Genomic DNA, 23,670 nt, shown 5'->3' on the forward strand with positions numbered 1-23,670 from the left:
CCCCAAACAAACATTTCACCTTGAACACATGCACATGAACTGTTCTGAGATTTCTGAACAGAACTATTCCAGTACAAATTATTGAGGGCATCTTGTTCCAGCCTTCGCACATACATAGCTTGTCTTATTTGGATTGAGTAATGCAGAAAAGTGAAGATATACAGGTTTAAGCCTCCGGTTGCAGAATATTTCCTAAATCAGATATTCCTGCCTCCTATAAATGTTTTCTTTAGCCATTATCGGGCTGTTTACTACCATAATTCAGCATGATGCCCATTAAAAGAAACTTGGTAAACAAACTGGTACAGAATCACAAGTTACATATGGAGGCAGTTTATGACAACACAAATCATGCTAGTAAGTGCACGTGAGGATACCATTTCCAACAAGCCAATCATATTTAAAATGAGATTTTTAATCCAGTAGAATAACCCAGAAAAAAAAAATCTTGTTTATAAGCTATAGAATCAAACTCATTCACTTGCAAATGCTACAAATGCCTTATTTTCAATTCTCAACCAATGGTCACATTTTCTTTTAGTTAAGTTTTCATATCAGGAACCAACTATTAAAAGCTCAGTGTGTTAAGAAAACAGAAGGGTTGCTATTAAATCTCAGGAGACAACAGTAAGGAGTATGAACAAACCACTACAAACAGCAAAAACTGTAATTCATACAGCAGGGGAGCCTGCATGCTGGAATTTTTCCTGATGATTACAGACAGTGCATCACAGCATAGGTGTAGGCTAAAATTATTACAGGGGTGTAAATGACTTAGGTTTGTTATTACTGTTTTTAAAATTTATTTTATATAAAAGGCACTCAGGGACCTTCACAGTGATTATATAATAAAGTGATTCAGATTTTGGTGAAAAAATTTTCAAATTCATGGGACAGCAAGTGTTACAGTTTCACAACTTCCAGGTACCTTGTTCTGTATGCAAGAGGTAATGACAGACCTTTTTCTTTTTCTTTTTTTTTTTTTTACAGTAAACTAGACAATCAAAATATTTTTAATATTACTGCTAAAATCAAATCCACAAAGACCAACTTGAGGATAAAAAGCACTTCATAGAACTCTTAAATAATTTAAACAACTTCAAAGAGAACGCAGAGCATGCCAAAACAAGCTGCTCTCTTTTCAGTCACAGCACTCCTCCCTGCACTGCTGTAGCAGTGTTAGGAAAAGATTTTCCCATTTCCTTGCTGGTGAAGAGATCCTTTTGGGAAACTTTCAATAAGGAATTATATTATTATTTACCGTGTCAGGAATTCGTGTCAATGTAATCACACAATGTTGTTCAACAAACAATATAAACTTTCTTGGTTACACAGGTTTTTTGGTATTTAATGTGGTGGGAAGAAGACACAAATGTGATGAAATGAACTGTATGGAGTTCTGTGGATCCACTTCTTCCTTGGTTACTCTCCAAGAGCCTAACTATTTGCTGACCAGATTTGGGCAAATCACAGAGTCACAGAGTCACAGAATCACCTAGGCTGGAAGAGACCTCCAAGATCACCTAGTCCAACCTCTGACCTAACACTAACAAGTCCTCCACTAAACCATATCGCTAAGCTCTAAATCTAAATGTCTTTTAAAGACCTCCAGGGATGGTGACTCAACTACTTCCCTGGGCAGCCCATTCCAATGCCTAAAAAACCCTTTCGGTAAAGAAGTTCTTCTTAATATCCAATCTAAACCTCCCCTGGCGCAACTTTAGCCCATCCCCCCCCAAAAAAAGAAGCATTCACACAACCCCTGAGAATTGGCAAGAGCTGTTTTATTGCCGGGACATCTTGCAGGCAAGCCTGCAGGATGTCTGTGGTGTTTGGTTGCTCCAAGCTAATGCTTGCGATGGAACCTGAGCAGCGAGTAGGGGGGCTCGCTGGGCACTCCTGTGATGCTGTTGCTGCTCTCGGATGGCAGAGCACAAAGGCATGCTGCAGGAGTCCCAGGTCTCTTCTGGCCGAGGCGGATCCAATTCCATCCGTTCCTCCACATCTGGTGGATCCAGCTCCATGGGCTCCATGGTGTTGGGCAGAAGGCTAAGCCAGCCCTTGCCCGAGACTGCCCAAATGGGATGTCTTCCATCAGGAATGTTCTCAGGCCAGGGTGCCGAACCAGGGGGTCACCCAGTTCCACACCTCGGTCCCATGCCACTGTCGGCTTGATTTTCATGCATGGGTCCGAGGCTGCCATTTGGCTTATGGCCATTACTGGGTCCTGCACTGTGTCCTGGACTATAGGCACGCCTCTGCTCCCTGCAGCTGTCTGCCTGATGTTCCTGACTTCGCCCCACATCACCGTTGCTCCTATGGTAAGGCCCAGGCTCTGCAGGGTCCCCCAGGCCATTTGGGTTGCCAGGGAGAAAGGCTGCCCCTCGGTCACAGGGACTGCCCTGCACCTCCCATCCTGTTCCCTGGGTTTATTTTTAACACTGTTTTTTAAGTAATTTCATTCAATTCTTTACAGAAAAGAACAGAAGCAAGGTGCATCACAGTAACAGTATTTTGTATGAGAGCTTTCCATGCACTGCACAATACTTATATTAAGTCCTCAAGAAATTAAAATAACAGTTGGAAAAAGAAAAGGTATTTTGTTAGCTGTGGAGTCATCCTATTTGCTAACAAAAAAACACACTAAGAGAAAGACCATGGAACAAGTCAAATATTTACCTGGTATGAATATCTCTATGCCACCTACATCTCAAATCCTGGCTTTCCTAGTCTGCTCATCTACCCTTGAATTACTTGCAATTCAGGGCTGCAAATACAGGGAATGTCACAGTAACGCACTGCTGAAAACAAGTCGGTGTTCACAGTCAGTACAGGTTTTCTAGGTGGTGGAACACCACGAGGACATTGGAGAGGCACCAGGGAGATCACCAAGAAGGAAGCAAAGAACAAAGCAGTTCCCATTGCAGCAGCATTACCTCCCCCAGCTCACCAGTGCAGCCTGCAGCAACTTTCACCACAGCTTCTTTTCTACTAAACCACCGAGACGCTTTATTGACCGGATAAGGAAATGATAAATTCAATTGAACTCTACCTCCCACATTACTGGCTTACTTCATTTAATAAACTACCCCTATCATCAAATGCTGGCAAGCAAAACGTACATAGGAGTAATATTTAAAGTTGCCATTTTTCTACTGTAAAGTTCAAAGAACACACTTCTCACCTCTTCAGGCTTTGTCACATGTGGAGAAGGCACTGCTAACTAACCTACTATTAACTACAGTAGGTTTGAAGTTCTGTAGTTAACACCAAAACCAGAATGCTACAAGTAGCAGCCTATATGCTTATGCTTTACTTGCATATACATATATGCAGACATATTCACAAACACACGTTACTAAGAAACACACATGCTCACTCACATGATAATTAGAACCATCCCCAAGCAATATATTGTATTTAGTTTTAATAATACCAATGCCCTTCGCTTTCACTGCTTCAGAGCGACCCAGCAGTGCCCGTGTCAGTGCTGTATCTCTCCATACAGATCCCAATGAACGCAAGGTAGGGATGGAGCTGTGAGAATGAATATCTAGAACATTTTCACAGAAAGCAAAATGAGCTGTAAGTTTCTCCCTTTGGTAAGCAGATTTTGTTCTCTGAACTCCTTATGCAGGACAACATAAAAAACTCAATACCAGAACTCTGAGCTCTTGAGGGATTTGGGCTTTTCAGTAGTTACACTCACACAGTCAATTGCTGAACACTACTGTGATTTGTGGAAAAAAAATCCACAGGAGTCTTCAACTTATATTTGCTTGCTTGCTTTTACAGTTTTCAAATAAGCATTAAACAATGCCTGTGCCAACTTGTTTCACCGCAGGCTCAGTTAAGCCCAATTAGGGTTGCCAGGAATCTGAGCAAACTGAATCAAAGAGGAACTTTGGAAGAGACTAAGCAACGGCAACATTAATGAGACTCTACTGCTTATTTGTATGCATTAATCCAAGCGGCTTCTCAAATTTTAGCCGTAATACACAACATGCACCAAACTGTGAAGCTGTTAGTGGAGAGCGCTGGTGTTGTCTAAGGACAAACCCACCGTTGGGTCTGTGGAAAGGCTGCACAGCTTTTTGTTCAATGGGCACTAGTGGTGTTTGGCCTTCCATACACAGGAGACTGCAAATATATCAGGGTATGATTTTCAGAAACTAAGCATCCCTGGGGAGCTCTCACTGCTCAGCAACAATGAAAACCATTCCCATCAGTATTATTTATATTGTGTAATAATAGCATATTACTTATATATGGACTCAATATCCCTGTGATGGATAGGTTATTAAAATGCCAATGGATAGGTCAGGAATACATCAATATTTTAGCAGCGCTGGCTATCTACCAAGGCTATGCTGAATCATATGTTTTCTTGTGCTTGGAAAAGCCTGGAGAAAGCTGCAATAACTGTCGGAAGTGACTGAAGGGATATTTGGAAGGGAATTCAAAGCCTGCAGTAAATAGTATTTTCCTTAAAAACAAACAGTCAATATTGATTCATGAAAGAAAAAGAAGATGAAAAGTGATCCAAGCAAACTTAAAACAGAGACCAGTACCAAAGAAATTAAAGGGAATGACAGGCTGCACCTTTGAGCTTAAGACAACAACCTGTACGTGCAAGAACAATGTAGGAAGAGTATCTGCAGGGGGGTTGACAGGGCGGTGGGCTCAGCTGCACGCTGGTGCCCAGCACCCTGCACGTCCCAGTGCTCCGCCTCTGCAGCCATGGGACATGGATGCTCATGTGCACAGAGCTCAGCAGAGCATTTCCAAAATGTCTCCTTCAGCTACTGAAGCTACCAAAGAGAGTCTAAATAATGGCAGAACAGGAGAAATGAGCTGCTCAAATGAGCTGAATGCTCATCTTATAAACTGAAAATGAAATCACGTCAGTCATGACAATGAACGACTGAGAATAAGAAATGGGGAATCCTGCAAAGCTGAGGAAAGCCATGGCGAGGGAAAGGCATACCCCACTGCAAAGGACATCTTCTCGACATCATGGCATTATTTAATGGACATCACCCTGCTAACAGACTGCAGATGTACTCCACGAGAGCAAGTACAAACCATGTCATCGTACATCTGTTATAATTCTAAGACCTTTCCAATGATATTTGTACTGATATTTGAGCAGGTAAACATGCCCTTAAGTCTGCAAGAAGGAAAAAGCTAACAGAGAGTTATGAGAGGGAATGGCAAAGACAGCTCTGGTACAGTCAGGGCACGAGTACTGTGCATACTAACAGGGCTCTGAAAGAAACAGTGCTCTCTCTCCCTGCTCAGGAAGGTGTTTCTGCATGTGTTTAACCTCACCACCACGGATAACTCAGTGCTTCAGCATCTGCAGAGCTGGGACCTGTGAATACGCTTGTGGCTGATCTTTATAGTAGTGCAGCAGTCCTTGAAAGAAGAAATCAAGACTTCCTCCTTCACAGAGCTTTTGTGCTGTTGCTACAGACCACACAGTAATGCTAACACTTCCTCATGCCAAATAAACGACACTAGTTGATCCCTGCAGTTGGAACTGCTAGAACAAGTGTTCTTCTGTGTTTCTATATTAAAGTTACACATTTTTTCTACCATGTATTTGAATGTATTTTTAAATAGTAAAAATGTTAGGGTTCCAGTCTCTGAAAGTAGCATATAATAAATCAACTGGAAGCTACAGAAAATTATCATGCTGCCTAACTCCTGGAAGTAGAGTTTGTTTGAAGTTATATTTGTTCAACATTACAACAACTTTGTTCTTTGGTTATGACTTCCTCCAAACAAACTCAAAGCACAAAACACCTCCTAAGGACTGATACACAAAAGCTTGATTTAAACATGATTGGAATAAATAAGACCTTTCCTAGGCAAGAATACCATGAGATGGACTGTACGTGGTGCTAAATTAGGTCTGGAACATGACCTTTTGGGCTACATGCTGCTGACTGTGATCACATCGTAACAGCTTCAGCAGCAACTACCTGTCAGCGGAGTTTCGGTAACTCAGCTAAGTGCATGCTCTTAGTTCACCACAACTGCAGGCAAAAACTTAATAGCTTCCATCTTTATAAGCCTAAACGAGTTATGGAGCTTGATGGATGGGAACTCGTTATGCCCCCATAATATTCTCCTAGTCTAAGGCACAACCTCCCGGCAAGTAGGGCTTAACAGATAATGTCATGTCTCCTTCCAAATTTCTGTTTTTATGTATGTATACAAACTCTGAAACACTAGGAATCAGCTTCTGATTTCACATTAACTTAAAACTGGTATAACTCCAATGACTTTAGGGGAATTTTTCTAATTTACACTTATGCCAAATCAGGTCCTATGAACTTCATATATAAAGAGAAGTGGTTTTAATATTTAGATATAATTTCCTTTTCTTATATAAAATTGATTGCGAAGGAAACTTAATTACATTTAGCCCATCTGTAGTTGTCAGATTAATTAAATATTTCTCTCTGCACTTATCTCTAATTGTAATGTCAACAGAGCTGTCCTAGTACATTATGTTGCCATTAATAAAGAAAAAGAATATTACTTTTAAAACCTGCAGTGAAATGATGTTGAGTGTCTGCCTTAAACTGACAAATTCAAGGAGATCTAGAGTTAAGACTGCCAGCTCTTTCAGTAACTCACTGTTACTGCAGAATATAAAGCATAGAAAATCACAATACAGAGCTGTTTATATACAGCCGGTTCAGAGTGTATCAGAAAATGGTTTACACACATTACAGAGAAAACAGAATTTTTGTGGGCAGGTTTAAGAACGTACGCAATTGAGTCACTGGCTCAGACAGCAGGGGAGAGCACGAGACAGATGGGAAAGCAGGCAGGAGGGCAGCAATCCCAGCTGTGGGACCTTGTGTGAAAGGGATACACAGCGGCGTAGAGGAGCCGGGAGAGTGGGCAGAGACATGGCTGTCAGCGACCTTGGAAATAAGGTGAAAAAGGAAGGATGAGAGAGGAATAAGGCAATTTTGAATGGGATTCAGAAAAGAGGATGCTTCTGCCAAAGGACAGCGTGGTATTACAGCCCACAGGATACAAAATCAGAAGATCTCAAAATATATCTGTAAATGAGGAATCATCACTGAGTCAGAGTGTTTCTATTGAGGTCCCATAGTGACCTCAGCTCTTGGCCCTCAATCAAGCTTAGTTTATCAATGACCTAGAAGAAAATAGACAATCATTGTATTAACTTTTGACACGATGTTGGGGCATGAGATCTCACCCAAGACACTGAGATGGTCTGTAAGCGTGACACAGTAAAATAGCATACATTTCAACACATTCCAGTGTACAGTCTAAGGAAAAAAAACATAAGCATGTTTGGGGCAGATGCATTTATACACTGAATGAGAAACCTGCACAGCTCCAGGTAAGGGGGCAGGCCCGCTGTAAAGGATGGTAACAAGTAAAGGACAGGAAAGCAATAGCCCTTCTTGACTGTCCAGTAAATCAAGTGTTCCTAAAAAAGATTGGAAGACTACTTAATCTAAGAAGAGCCATCGAGGAATATTGTGGCTTTTCTGCCACTGGAAAGTTTGAAATAAAGACTGGATGTTTCTCCTGAAAAAATGCATTAGAATGTACTACAATGAACTGCTGGAAATGAGGCAGAAACTAATTCATGAAAGAAATGTGTTTTTCCCACTAATCCTAAAATTTACACAGCTCTGGAATGAATCAAGGCTACAGAGATCTGAGGTAGGGAGCACCTAGCAGCAAATGACCTGGTTCAATTGGTGGAAAAGAGTGAGCGATTATTTTAGCACAGGGCTCTCTTTATAGTGCTTTCAAAAAATTACTTTGCGTTATCTTCTGCACTAGCTTATTCATTGGTCATTCAAATATAGGTCCGGATAATTGCAGGAACTGTGCTGTGTCTCAAAGGTAACATTAAGAAACAGATTAACAATAACAAAAATAATCTCTGAATGTATGCTTTATGTTTGCAAATATATTCACTTATATTAACATAAGAGTAAATTGCGGATGCATTTTGACAGGCATGGAGTATTAAGATAGAGTGTTTTTCATTTGTGTATCCATTGGATATCTCTGTACATGAGGTATAGTGGGTATAGTGGAAAGGAGGTTAAAGAAATGACTTGTTAAAAGTTTTTTTTTTTTTTTTCCCCCAGAAAACATTCAAGTGCTAGAATGATGGGTATGGCATATACATAAATTCTGCCTTGAAGAACACCTAACACACGGGTATATTCCCTCACTGCACTGGTTCAGATCAAGTCAGTGGAGCAACCATCTTGTGTAAACAAACACAACATTGTTATTCTGTGATAAAAAGGAAAACGTACACCAAAACTACAGACTCAGGTGGGAATTGAGGATGTGACAAATAAACAGAGACATGAATTATGTATCATACCTCCATCATTGTCCAGGTTATCTCCACACACCATTTCCATGACAACGTTACATCCTGAGCCACTCCAGCCCACTTGACAAACACAGTGCCATCCGTTCTGATCAAGAGTGCACCTGCCATTTCCATAACAGAGACCTGGGCAGCCATCTATAAGAAGTAAAAAAAGCAAAAAGCAAAAAGCAAAAAAAAAGCTCCTTCATCATGGAGGAGTTTTCTTCTCATTTTCTTCTCTTCTTTTAAAGTTGCAATTATTCAGTAACACTCTTTAATGTAGGATTACACTTGCTGCCTTCCAACAACAGCTACACAGATCCTTTGCAAGCCATTCATACTCTTAGCTAAATATGGAAAAATCCCCATCCTGGTCGCTCTTTTTGCTTGCCCAGAAATCACTTCTCATTGAGAAATGAGGATTTTTTTTTTGAGGATTTTAGCATGTGCACATGAAAAAAAGTATGTAAATGTGTAAGAAGTTACTTAACAGCCCGCTGTGTCCATCCCTTTCTCTGTGTATGGAAAGATGTTGTATAACACAAGAGAATGTATATACATACTATACTCAATGTTGCTATCAAAGGTATACATGGAAAATATTATTTAAATGACAAACTGGCATTTTGGAACATAAACCTATACACTGCAGGGAGTGGAGGTGATCTTTTTATTCTCATCATAAAGACTGAGCTGAATGAGAAAAAGGCAACTAGATTTATTCTACAATGCAGTAACTCTTCCTACAGAAGGAAAACAAGGGAGCATTTCCTTTCGAAGTCCATTTCTACCTCCTTCACGTTACAGCTGATTCAAATATGACAAACACTTGCCCTTTAGTGGCTCTGGTTCTAGATCAAAACTGGAGCAGTGACTGCAGCATCCCCTGGATTGTATGCCTTTAAACTCTGAATTAATAGTAATTTGGACGTTTTCAGCTAGATCTCTTGCCTTCTCACTGAGGAATTGTCTCTTGGATGTGTACACTCATGTCCTGCTTTCATAGATTAATGCCAACACAGACATTTGTCAAATCCTTGCCATATCACACATGGAGCCAAAGGACAATGGATAAAGCCCAGAAATAAGCTTAACAATGCAAGCAGCATCCCTCCTAAGTGTTCTCCTCTCTCTTTGGTAGCATGGATTTACAGGACTCGAATGCTCTCATGTACTTGAGAGTGAATATTGACACTTCGGTGTTACCAGGGGGAATTTGTTTTGAGGAAGAAAGAAAAGGCCTCAGAGATGCTCCCACAGGACTTGGAAGAAGCTGACCAGAGAGTCAGAAAATATCTGCAAATGATCTGGTGGGTTGCAGCTTAAATACCAGAATGTAGCACATTTCTTAGCAACTTCACACCAGACACATCATCTCTCGCCTCCTCTGGACAGTTTATCTACCACATCTGCAAAGAAGGAGAGAGGGGAGTCTGAGCCTCCTGCTAGGAGGAGCTGGAGACAGGTGGCATCATTTTGTCATGCTGGAACTCTGGAACTCACTGCTTTAAAACAGCATGAGGTTGGCAAGCACCTGATATACCATAAACCCCTATTATTTGCCTCTTTTGTGGAGCTGGGAGAAAGGATGGGATTTGAAAACTGTTCTGGGTAAAGAGGATGTTTTTCCACTTCAGTTTACTGTCCTGCTGAGTTAATTTATTTCTTGTACACAACTATATTTTGCTGCTGTGTGTGGTTGTCATCTAAGACTATAAATGTAATCAAATGAATGCCTACATGATTTTATTATCATCCTCTAATTCTGAAGAAATGAATTAATAAATACATAACAAACACTCAGCTCTTTTTGGAATATTGGCTAGTTTGATATTTCAGCTCGGAGCACTTTGGTAAGGGGTCAGTGTGCATCATTGCTCTGCACAGCATGGCTAGGATGGAGGGACTGCTGCCAGGCTTGGGGAAGGTACTCACACTGACATGACCAAGCAGGACCTGAGGCAAGGCACAGAAATTAAATGAACAGCACCAGGCACAAAACAACATAAATTTTAACTCTTGTATCAAATGATTCGAAGAGAACTATATCACATCTAGCCCAGCTAGCTTTAAAAAATGTGTCCTTCTCTATCTGTGGAAACTTCAAACACCACTGACAAAAAATATATATTTTTTTCTTCTCACAGAAGACAGGATCAACATATTTTTTTCTAGCAAGTCCTCAGGTCTGTCATTACTTTGGAATGGCAAGTAAGAGCAAAAACCTGATTTACCTACCATCAGATGGCCACATGAAACATGCTTATATTGCAAATATAAGCGTGCTTGTACTTTGCAAATGAGTTGAGCACTTTATTCGTTAAAAACTACACATTTTTCTGTAAATCTCTCTCTGTATATACATATATATATCTTCATGAACAAACATTTGATCTATTTTGGCAAGTTAATAGTACAGAAGCTTGGACAAAACAGATAACACAAAACATTCCATTCCCAATACTTTTGTAGCTTTTCATTATTCTTTTGTAATGCTGATATGAAAAACTTACCTCGAACAGCATCTAAGTAGTGAGCTTAAAAAAGAAAAGAACAAAACTGAGATGGATTGAACTTCTGTATCAAAATGAAAATATAGAAACCGTTTGCTTATGGCTTGCCACCTGTTGGTTAGACATAAAGTGTCTCCCTCGTACTGCAGTCATACCTATTCCTACCACTGTGATCAAAACACACTGCGTGCAATGTGATTGTTCTCCATTTGATGACAAGCATGCAGAGGACAGCTTGGACCCCTCATGGCAGAGCCTACAATGTGAGTAATAGGGACGGAGCTCTTTTTCTCTTATTATAGATTTGTTCTTTCTGGATCTGCTCTACACAACCTCTACAAAATTATGCCATTTCTTCTTCACAGATTTAAATCTATCTAGATTTATCTATCTTTATCTATCTAGATATCTATCTAGATATCTATCTAGATATCTATCTAGATCTTTATCTATCTAGATTTATCTATCTATCTAGCAAATCTGATTTTGTTAATTCTAGAGCCATAATGGAAAATTAATTATCTTAATTATTAATTATATTAAAATGATAAAGATTAAGCAATCTACTTTATTCAAGAAGCAAGCCTGAAAGCTTACGCTGCTTATTTCTGAAAATTACATACCCTATGTGTATAAACACTTAAAATATTAACAAATAATATTGCTGTGGGCCACTTTAGAGAGGAACACTGTTAGATTTTTGCAAAAAAAACCCAACTGTTGCATTTCATTAGAAATATAACTATTACATTTGTACAGTAGAGAAATTACTTTTGAAAAGATTTGAAAGTTTTACCTTATTAAGAGTATTGTTAGAAGCCAGCTATAGAAAAACCACCTCTAGTAATATGTAAAATATGTAAATCCTCAGACATGAAGGCAAGAGATTTAATGCAAGACTTACTTAAGCTGAATAACAGCTTCATCCCCTCACACCTTCTATTTCTTAAACATTTTTCCCTTTTTCATCCATGACTCAAGTTTCCTATAATGAGCACAACCCAGTGATAGGTTACACACCTAAACTTTGTGTGCTTTAAAAAAAAATATTATTAATTCTTCAATGTTAACTCCTCTAAATAGAATGCTGCACTGAGTTGCCACTCCGTTCCCGATTCTGGCTCTCTGTTTTTCCAGAATGTGACTTAACTCACACTGGTGGCTCTTGCAGATCTTTGTATAAATGGTTAAGGCTTTATTAATTTTATTTCTAGAGGTAAAGGGAAACCCTTACCGATGGTGCAGTGGTCCCCTTCCCATCCAGGGCTGCACTCACACTTCCCGTCTTTGCACTGGCCATGCTCAGCACAGTGTGAGTGGCAGGTACGCTCCTCGCAGGTGGGTCCCACCCAGCCCTCTTCACACTGGCATATCCCTCTTGAGCAGACCCCATGGCTGCCACAGTCCAGGGTACACAGCTCTGCAGAGGATTACAAAATACATAAACAAGCAATTTCATATTGCAAATATGCTTTGCACTGACACGAAATATAATCACTTCTATATTAACACCAATCATCGGCTGGATCAAACAGGGGATTTTGTTACCTGGTAGAGACCTTACACAATCTGGCTGCATCCTTCTTTAGCAGTTACTTGTCAGGTCATTTATTTGCTTGGGCTGGGGACTGCAAATGATGGTTTTGCGCATAGGAGGGCAGTGGTTCTCAAACGGACCATCAGTGACACATTCCCAGGACCCACTGGCTCATTTCTGAAATCTCTTATAAACTCAAACACCGCCAGTAGGATGAGTTAAAGGACAGAGTGGCCTGCTAAACACATAAAAGCAAAACAGTCTTTGAGGTATTCAAATGTCTATAGTGATGGTAAAATGGAGTTCTCTTTCAGTAGAAAGAGCTACCAGGAAGGTGCCAGCACCCACAACCACGGCAGCGTACCGCATCATATGACTTGCAGGCCACCCACAGCTCTGCCTAGTTCTGAGACAGCTCTCAAGGTCTTTTTCTGTCTTTTTTTTCCTTCCAGGCTGTCACCAGTCACCTGCTAGGAAGGCCAAGAGGCTGTTTCAGGGAGCCAGGAGCACCTCCTGCACTGTGCTCTGAGCAATTCCCCTACCTGGGCAGAGCGGAACGGCGCCTACAGCGAAGTGGAAAAAAGTCCTGAATTGTTTCAATACATCACCATATGCCAATTGCGATTCTACTTCCACTTAGACTAACGTTGTTCTGCGAAAAGAATGGCTTCATTATAAAAGGGTTCTGTGCAGTTTGAATTTATTTAGAATAATTAGTGTCAGGAGACAGAATTTGCTTGTTATTCTGCAATTAACCTGCCACAGAAACGTTTCCTCCTTCTTCCTCTTGCAGAGCAGCTGATAGTACAACAAGTGTGAGCCAAATAACTGTGTCTGCTCTGATTTCAAATGTCAGCGTTACATATTTAGTTGTGGAAAGATTCTTCCCTTGCCAGATCTTAAACAATGATCATTTATATCGTGGAACTATTGTATATAAACATTCTTAAAAGCATTTGTAGTGACAAATGCTGTCACTGAACATACCAAGCCAAGTTTTTAAAGTTGAAATTGAAATCTGATCAATTCTAATCATTTCAACATAAAGAGGAAAGCAGCACAGAAACTGAACCACACCATGACACCACACCATGACAGCGCAAATGTGCCTGGGCTCTGTCTCGAGTTAGGTCCTGGCCCCTCTTTTTGTTACCAGCCTGGGCGATGCACGGAGTGCAATTGAAAGATTTGTGAGGGGCAAACTGGCAGAGCGAGGTCAAACTCAAAATCACTTTCAGAAGCTCCAGATGTGGTAAAGAACCTGAGATAAAATACAATGAAAGCAATTGCAAAGTAGTGTGCCTGAGGAAGTCATAATCAACTACATAAAAATAATTAATTTTACTATTCAGACAGGGACCCGAGTTATATGGGAGTGCCAGATAAACACAATTATCTGTTGCTATTCCCACAAAAGAGTAAATTATATGCCCTTTTGTATGTAAGACAAGGAAAGAGACTGCTCTGCTACACTCCGCTACAAAGATGCCTCAAACGAAAAATCTCTGCTGAGGCTGGGGAATTACACTCTAGAAAGACTTGATTGCTACCTGCTGATCATGTATTAATCTAATCCGTCCTGTCTTGGGCCATGTGCCTTCAGGTACCGGGCAGGATTTCTTACCCCTTGCTGCATAATTTGGCTTGATATTTTTATTTTGTTACTTGTTTGGTCCATGGAAAGCTGGGAGCGTGCTCAGAGGGCAAAGGACTGCAGAGGAGGACTTGCTTTGGTACTTTCTTGGTATTAAATTCACTCAAACACTTCCTGGTCCTAGGATCAGGAAATAAACTGATCCCATGAGGTCTGGGATCACAAAAACATCTGCCCCTCGATCCCTGCCCCTTGGCCAGCCTGGCAGAGGACCACTGGCATTACTTTGACTTACCTTTACAGCACAGGGCAGAAGCAAACTCCTGAGAATTAAATCTAACAAATTACCAGCTGCATCAAGGATTTAGACTGCTAGAGGGATGCCTTTGATCTCTCCTGATCTCCCTGTAGTTCATTATAATTATAGCTTTTGGTATTTTACTCTAAGTGGCACAGATTGTTAAGAGGATTTTAAGAAATGTTCTGTGGCTTACACTATAAGTGGAGTAGTGGGTTTTTTTTTGACCCTTCTGGATTGAGTGCCTACTAGTGTTGTGCAGTTGTGGGACTGGCTTAGTTCAACCAATGCCAAAACTCCAGCGAACACTCTAGGCATCAGCGCATACACATGTATTCATGGCAGTGTAGGCTGGAAAGGTTGAAGTGGAGCAACTAAGTGATACACAGGGCTTCTGATCTTGTCAGCAGCTCGAGCAGCTACCTCCACTTCTCTAACTGTACATATATCAAAGAACCAGCTGCAGAAAACCCTGAACACGTTCCCATACCTGGCATGCACACCTGCCTTCCCTCTGTCTGTCTACCCAGCAGTCTGATCATGACATCTGCATCGTCCAAAGGAACCAAAGAAATAGCAGCGGGAGGAGATGAAGGCACATCCCTACTATGGGGATGTAGACCTTGAGCACATTTCCATTTTATAATCCAAGGAAATGGACTTTACATTTTCTTTACACTTTTCCATTGTTTTCCCCGTGTTTTCAGCCTAATTTATCTACTTCACACAAGGAATAAAATGTTTACACACTACTTAAGCCCATGAATTCAATTAGATTAATAAACTGGAGATGAAAGACTTCCTCTCTCTTCAAAGAACATCCTAGACCACTCAGTACATACTGTAAGCACCAGATTAGAAAAAAAAAAAAAAAAAAAAAAAAAAGAAAAAAAGAAAAAAAGAAGTGTTTAGTTTCTTAGTTTGGAGCAGACACTTTTCTCAGTCCCCCTAGTCATCCAGCTGCTCATCCTTTATGGTCACCAAGGCCAATTTTGAGACTTGTTTCAATGACTTAATACAAGGTTTTAGAAATGCTGTTTACTGTGATAATGCTGTCTTCTGCCAAGCAAATCCCAGATTCTCCCCAGACTTCCCATGAAAAGCAAGGAAACCAAGCCTAACATCATTCTATTTATGCCATGGTAGTACACACAGCTTTAATTCACAACTGATACAAATAACTAAGATTAAAAAAAAAAGTGTTATTAGTTCAGGTTGTCCTGTTTTTAAATGCAAAAGAATTCCCGTAGATAAACAAGTACAAAAATATCTGCATAGTAGGGAGTCACGTTAGCATCTGTGTTTGTACCGAGAGACTGGGTTTCCACAGTAAACTAGACACAATGAGACACTGAGTGGATGTTTACCATGTAGGAAACAAAACAACAACTTGAAATAGGTAAATGGCTTCAACATAAGCTGATGAGGTAAAAATTCAGACAGCATTGAAATCAGACAGTAAGTCAGACATCATGCAGCTGCTCTGCTTGTTGGAGCATCTTCCTCTTTGTGTAGCAGTTAGCCCTATAGGATTCATAAGCACCCCAAAATGCAGTGGGTGCTCAGCAAGGAGTCAGATCAGCAAGGCAATGGCTTTGAGCAATGGGTAGGTGCAGCAGCTGAGCCACTCAAAGATTCCACCTCTGCTGGAAACAGTCCTTGCACTCCCCCTCCTCTCCACCCATCTTCTGGCTCCGTGGGCTCTGTCTGGAACTTATTATCTGAAACTGTGGTGAGCTGATTCATATCATCGTACTGGCAGATAATTATTCACTTTATTTTTATGGGTTAATACCTGACAGCTTGCTGAGCTGAATCAGCCCACTGAGGGATCAGAAGAGCAGCACAGGTAGGGGAAGGGAAGAGATGCAGATCCCAGCCTGGATGGGGACTGCCCTGCTGAGAGCCACAGCTATGCCCCCAGACAAGACTGCAATGGACAAGAGCAAGGGGGAGGTGACTTATTTAAGGTAACGAAGGAGGCAGATGACAAGAGATTACAATTCGGATTAGTAAAGGGGACTCTGGGGAATATTGTATTGCAAGCCTTTACTTATGCTTTTAGATCAATTGTCAATCATTCTCACAGTGCATGGTGCAACACACAATTGGCAAGTCCCTCAATTGGTGGTCAGGTTTGTGGACTTGTGTAAAAGCCTTCTCTCTTCTCTCCTGCTCCTGCCCGATGCCTGCCTGAGCTCCAGGCAGATCTTGAGCGCTTGCAGAGAGCTGGAGGCTGCTCTGTGGCCTGGAGACCAGCTCTGCCGTAGCTGTGAATTTTCTCTGCTCTCATGAAACCAACAGAGTCACCCTAATTCACACTAATTAAGGGCCATGTTTCAGTTTTTGTACCTGTACGCTTGGCAATCAAACCCAGGTTCTCTAAGTGTAGAGCTGGAAAGTTAATTTCCTTATTTAAATAAACCTCAGCTGTGCAGATTGACTGCGAGCAACGTGCTGGCAAATTGCTGGAAGCTGGCCTCAGCCGACCCCTGCAGTTTCTTATAGACTTTCATGAAATACAGTATTTATCAAATCTAAAATTCAGATTCCTCAGACTTAAACCAATTAATGAATAAGACACTTAAAAAATGTTCAACTCAAGCAGTCTGGAATCTTTACTGACATGTCCCTAATTCTGAACGTTCATTAATTTTCTTGGAAGAAGGCAAATGCGAGCTGTGAAGCATTATTTGTACATATTCTTGAGAATGAGACAAATATGTTGATCATTCCTGAGCTAATCGAAAAAGCATTAAAAATTCACTCCACACTCATCATTTTAATTATGTAAGTCAACAATAAGTTCTTTTAAATGTGTTTTATAATAAGTTTCTACTTATGTGATATGAAAAGGGAAATTAAAGCTAAATATTTTATAATTTGCAATGATAAGGGAAGATTTTAATGTTAATTCAACATGTTTCAGGAATAACTCAGAAAATCATGCTACGAATACCAAAATATATGTAAACAAAAGGGGTCAAATAATATGAAAACACTTTCATTTTACTTTTTTTCACATTCAATGGTGAGTCCTGTCTAAACCCTTAAGTATCATATTCATAACCTTGCTATCCATTTTTTAATAAGTGGATTTCCATAAAGATTAGAAATTAATCTAACATGACTTTCACCCAATATGCTTGACTGCTGGAGGCAGCAAAAATCACCTATCCAGACCTAATAAAGAAAGTTTTTTCAATTTAAATATACATTGCATTTAATAAGCTTGCATGATAATTTCAACAATGTTCCTGAGCTTTTTAAATTACCTTCCCACTGTGTCCTGGAGACAACTCTGTTCCAGCTTTCATTTTCAGCAACTGACTTTATTAATATAAATTTTTACACCATAAAAAAGTCCCAGATTTTCAAGTTTTGAAAGTTTCAGAAGCACTCGAGCTATTTTTTTCCAGCGAAACCTAATGGAAAGCTGTCCCCAGTGGTTACCTGGCAGAATGCAGTACAGAGGTTTAATGTGGATACCAAGTTTTACAAACCTGTGATACGAAAACGTGCTATTTTTATGGCACAGAAGGTGCTTCCTCCAGCGAACAGAAATAGGGTTTCTGCATGCAGGAGGCAGCAAACGTGCATTCCTGAGCAACTTCTGCTACATGTTCTCCCTGTCCTTCACACTGGCAATCAACACCTCACAGGAACTTGTGTGAAATTTGGTATAATCAAAAAAAAATCAGCATGACAGGTCATCGCTGAATGATAGACAACTGTTTGTAACAAAAAATAAAGCCTCTACTGTCAGAATACTAAACTAACACGCACAGTCCCGACTTGTATCTATGCACGCAACACAGTTTACCTATTTTAATGTAAATTTAAAGATGATAGTGCTGCAAAGGACTTCATGTGATAATCTCTAGCCCATCCTTTTTCCAAATTCAGTCATAACTGGCATCCCTTAAAAAGCTCCCATCAACAGAGGACCTACAACAGCACCGAGTAATCCATACCATCACCAGACTGCCCTGACAAATATTTTCTCTATCTAAATTTCACTTTTTTGCTGCAATACTTCTTGTCCTTTTGTCCATGGATCATATGCTTACATCTGATAATGGAATTAAATATTAAAGGTCATCTCGTAATATCCCAGCAATTTGTCCATTTTGAATTTATTTTATTTGAATGACTTCAAAGCAACACATTAATATTAATTATATGAACACTAAAACTATTCCATGGAATTTATTTTCACACACACCTCCAAAAGCATTTCCACAACCATTTCCAAGGATTCTGCTCTTGGACTAAGTTTGACATGTGTCCACCCCAGTAAAAAGCACAAAGATGCAGATTCACCTTACCCAACTTGCGACATCAGTATCTGAAATAGTTTTCTATGGAAAATCCAGATCAAGTTCAAAACAGCAAAAATATATCTTGCCGGTAGTTTTATTAACACATTAACACACAACGATGACATATTTCTACCAAAGGTTAAACTTCTCCACACATTGTTTCATTTCAAACCTTTTTACTGTAAGCTTTATGCAGTGAACCTTTTTGGCATGTTGCTTCACAGATATCCAACTCCCTTTCTTATCTTCTTAGCACAGCCCACAACACACAAAATTAAACCCCTGGAACTAAAATGCCATACCCTCGCTGTTTGTTACTCAGGATGTTTTGCCATCAATCTAGTGCTGATTTTAATTGCTTTCTGGAAATAATCCTACCATCATCTCACTGAACTTGGGTCTAATGCATTAAGTACTCTATAAATAGCGATTCTGGCTTTGAGTATGAATGTTGCCATTAACATTATTGTGTACCTCCAAATATATGAATGTAATTTGATTAAAAAAAGCCCCGTAATGTAACTTCTGATAATATTACACCTATTCTGAAAGTATCTTTTCCGCACTGGGGATCCTCAATGTGCTTGAAAATTTACTTCTGTGAAAAGTAATCAGCGAGCAGATAGAAAGGTCCAAGAGGCAGATACAGCAGAGGCAGGGGGGAAATGGCAGAAAAACTTTTTCCCTTTCTTGGATCTTTTATCACATTTCTTTTTTTCAGCTTTATTTTTCATCTGATGAAGAATATTTTCTTCCTGATCCAAATCCAATTTGTATATATAAAAAACCTCACCCTTTATCGATTTCACTGTGGTTAAAAATGGTATTTTTACAGTGCAAAAATCTAATCAATACAATCTTATGAATCTGGATTGGTAATGGTAAACACACTAACAGATATTTCATTTCAGGGAGCCAAAGCTCTGCAAATTGATACCACTGAAAAGAATTACTCATTTGCCACTGGGTATATCTCTGTTTACCCAGCCATAGTATTGGTGTAAAGCAGAATACAATTACACTGTGCTTGACACACAGGGGACTTGAGCTGCAGAACCTGTCTCCTCCTTAGAGATGATACAGGTTGGCAGGTCAGATAAGGCCTTTGTGGGAAATGTTTAAAATAAATGAAGAGAAGTGCAACCTAATAGCAAGGCAGATTAGACTGACACAAGGGTGAGGAGAACCACACAGTACTCTGACCAGCGCTCTTTTTTTTTTAATACCCTGTTTCCCAAGTAAATGTTTCCTTGTCAATTTTGGTCCTGTTTTATAATTTGTCTCCACTATTTGACGTCAACTTGTACATGTTGTAAAGCAGCGAAATTACAGTCGTCACTGGAGAATCATACTCTGACTAATAAGCTCTGAGATCCTTTGCAACATACTGAGAACCACAAAAGGAAATGCCTCGCAACATCACCTTGTCTGATATTTTATTTGATCAGGAGACTAGTAAGAAAAAGCAGTCCAGAACAATCTATCCTGAGCAATAATGAATGAGATGAAGGCTATGAAAGCTGTGCCTTTGTGTCCACTCACAGAGGAAAATGCAATCCCCACTTCCTTGTGCTATAAAGCAGTTGTATAGGGAAATGGGAAACCTGTAGAGTAAGTAACAGACTGACAAGAAACAGGATGGGCACAAGGCAATATATGATAATGATGAGAAATATGGAGAGCAACCAAATGGTTTTGTAGGGAAAAAGGAAATGAGCAAAGAGATTGCTCAGTAGGTACATTTAATAAAGCTTCTTCACAGGCACAGCCTGAACTAGTACAGCACCAAATGAAAACACAGATTTTGAGACAGCTATTTTCAGCAAAGGTTCATAAGATTGCGCGAGTGGATCAGGGTACATCTTTATACAAGCACCAAGTCTTTCATGATAGACAGAAGTATTAACACAAAATATGGCTCTGCTCACGGCATAAAGTTTTCACAATTATTTAATTAGTAAATTTGATTAGTAATATTCAGTGAAGTAGTAATGATTTATTTAAGCACTGTTTGCAAAGAGAAGGCACCATCTTTAATTCACTGGCTTACAGGCCGACCTTTGAATATGAGTCAACTCACAAAAATTGCCCCAGTGAGTGCTTGCCTCACCCAGGCCACGTGTTCTATATGGTAGATATATCTGCTGACTTCAGTAATGAAGATATATTTTACTTATAATACCGCCAAAAGGTTTAAAACACTGAAAAGTTGGGCACTGATCCTATTTCTCAATATATTGCAGGAACATCTATCTTGATACACCTGTGTAAAGGCAATGGCAGCTCAAGAGCAGCACAGATGCCCTTGTTGACCAAACCAGACACAGAGCTGGCCACATGAAGGAAAGGGGACAATGATTTGCATAACTGAAATCAACATGTCAGGATGGGTGTTTCAAAAGGACATGCATTCATTTTCACAACTTCTTTTGCAGTGAAGAGCCAGATTTTATCAACAGTCAGAAATAATAGATTGAGTAAAATAAGCCTTAGGAATATTGTGTTCCCAACAAACAATTTGTACCACAGTAGAAGATTAAGAGGAGAAATCAAAGGCCATTACCAGCTTCTGAGCAGCACCTCAGTTTCACAATCACAAATAGAAATCAGCTGAAGAGGCTGGAATTGCCTCCTCTCTTTTTAGCACAAATGAAGAGTTTCTTGGGCATATTCAACAGCCAAGTGTACCAAGTCCTTCCAACAGACGCCGGGAATGCAGCCTCAATTAGCACAAGTCATACAGTGCTCGACAACTTACTATGAACCCTGCTTACATGGGCAAAGAGGAGACAATTCTACGTTCATTGCCGTGTTTGTGAAGATGAGTACAGAGATGAAGCAACTCCCAGCAAATAAACCGTAACTTTCTCTGTGTCAGCAGCACACACAGAAATAGCAACATGCATCTGGCAGCTGCTGTTCTGCTTTGTTGCTGCTCAAGCGAAGACGCAGCTCATGACTTGCATTTTTCTGGCACCAGGGAGAAGCAGCACACTGTGCGTGCAACCCTGGATTTTAAGGGAGAGCTGCCATCCTACTCAGCATCCCTGGCACAACTGCAGTAGTGCTTTGTAGATTTTAAGAAGTGAAAGAGTGGCCTTCATTATTTAGCTCTCCCCTCTGTGCTGCACGTATTTTTCACTAACTCACCACTTCTCCCCCTTTCCTCCTCGGCCATGCAAACACAGCTTTGCTGAGGCAGCCCCGTCATCCCCAGGCACAAGGAGCTCCAAGGGAAGCAGCCCCTCCACTGCGGCTCCTCGCTCAGCACAGCTGCCGGGCACACAGCCTGGCTGTTTGGTAGTGAGGAGCATGGGTGACCAGAGGTGGAGCTGAAAATAAAATGTGTCCTGTGAACAATTTGCTTTCTGCAGTCCATCAGAAAATGATTTTGGATCACAAGGTCACAGATAACATTTTAATAATCTGTTTGTAAAATGGCCAGAGCTTCCTAAATTGAAGAGCAACGTACCTGAAGGTATGCTGCAGCTACAACACACAAGGAGTTTTTGCTCTATCAGCCCTAAAAGGGTCTTGCATAATTACAGCAAGCCTAATTTTATTTAAAAAGTGTTACTTGAGCCTAAACATTTAAGCAAAAATCCTTGCTTAAAGAGGGCAGAGACCAGGAATTCCTTAGACGTCTACATATATTAACCTTGCAACAATCTACACAATCAGAAAGTTTAAAAATGCAATATGCAGGAGAAAAGGTTTCCATGATTTTGACTTTTATCAATAGCAATTTCTTATTTTCAAAGGTAAGTGAAACTTACAGAAAGACTGCTGGATAAGTGTATTGAAATGCAGCATCTATTTTTGTAGAACTCTTACCATGACAATAAAAAAACATTTTAAATATCTGCTTTTCAGGGGCCTATGCAACACATTTTGCATAATAAACGTTCTGAAATTCACTGAAGGACAAAAACTCTAGCTGTCCTAGTGCGTTTTTGTGCTCTTGCTCTAGTAAATCCCATCTGTGCTTTTCCAGCTGTGAGGAAGAGAAGCTGTCTCCTGCTATGAGCTCCTTTCTTTCAATACTAGTGGCATGGCTAACTTGTCAGAGTTTAATCACCGGACTTAGCTTAGCAAATCAAAAGTTGAAGATTTTGTAAGAGATTAGTGCTCTCTTGTCCACCTAGGCCTTTTTTATTTTCCCTCTGCTATAGCATCTACAGCACGAGCAGAAGCTTCCCACAACTTCCCTACTTTATAAAAGGGTTTTTGTGGAGCATGATTCTTTCATATTCATAATCTCCATCTTGATATTTTCTTGCATAAAGTGTTCTCATAAGTCCTTCCCATATGATATCCTGTTAGTTGTTTTACCACAAAATAGATTTTTGTATTAGATGGACTACCATGTAGGTGATAAAGGTGAGATGCACAAAAGGATGCAGGCACCTAACTACAACTTGAAGTGTCTAAATCCAAAATTTAGATTATTAAACCCTTTGCTCAGTTTACCTCAATCTGGATGTGCTTAAAACACTTTGGCACTTGAACTGCTACTAAAATCCCACATATTTTCCATGTTTTCCTACTAGATGAACACCTAACTGAGATCATACAGCCTTGTTTCAATCTCTCTAGTTTCACAGTCCACAAGATCCTTACAAAGTTGTTATCTATAGCTCCTAATCAGCGTTACCCTCAAAACAGATCTACTGGATTAGGCCTAGCACAAAACATACTGAGGTTGAAATTTCCTGCACACAATGGACTCCCTATATAGATGCTATGTTAAACACAGAGAGGAAAAGCTCTGCCAGCTACCTAAAAGGGAGGACAGACAGGGCCATAATGTTGTTGCCACAACTGTTCACGTACCTTGCTCCTGGACAAGGGAAGAGCTCCTGGGATAGGAGAATCCAGACTTAGGTCTGGGGATGCCACCCAGGGGAATAAGTAATACCTGCCTGTGGACAGACCAGGTTTCACAAACCTGATTTAAGTAAATTATGCTTACATTTGAATGAGGAATATTTCTACTAATTGCTGTACAAGATGC

At 40.1% G+C, this 23,670-nt stretch overlaps 1 protein-coding gene across 18 annotated transcripts in view; it reads right to left on the bottom strand.

Annotated features, from left to right (window-relative positions):
* Positions 1-23,670, bottom strand: part of TENM1 (teneurin transmembrane protein 1) — an 848,278-nt gene that overhangs the window by 90,953 nt on the left and 733,655 nt on the right. For 16 of the 18 annotated variants that reach the window (XM_048070576.2, XM_067005240.1, XM_067005241.1 and 13 more), the window contains 3 exons: positions 12,140-12,325; positions 10,906-10,929; positions 8,402-8,548 (listed from right to left, as the gene is read on the bottom strand). In XM_048070576.2, the coding sequence (XP_047926533.1) occupies positions 8,402-8,548; positions 10,906-10,929; positions 12,140-12,325 (357 nt within the window). The remainder of the gene's footprint in view (positions 1-8,401; positions 8,549-10,905; positions 10,930-12,139; positions 12,326-23,670) is intronic. The other 2 variants (XM_067005248.1, XM_048070601.2) reach the window with 1 other exon arrangement.

The sequence above is a fragment of the Anser cygnoides genome, chromosome 13, assembly GCF_040182565.1.
Source record: "Anser cygnoides isolate HZ-2024a breed goose chromosome 13, Taihu_goose_T2T_genome, whole genome shotgun sequence".
NCBI classification, from domain to species: domain Eukaryota; kingdom Metazoa; phylum Chordata; class Aves; order Anseriformes; family Anatidae; genus Anser; species Anser cygnoides.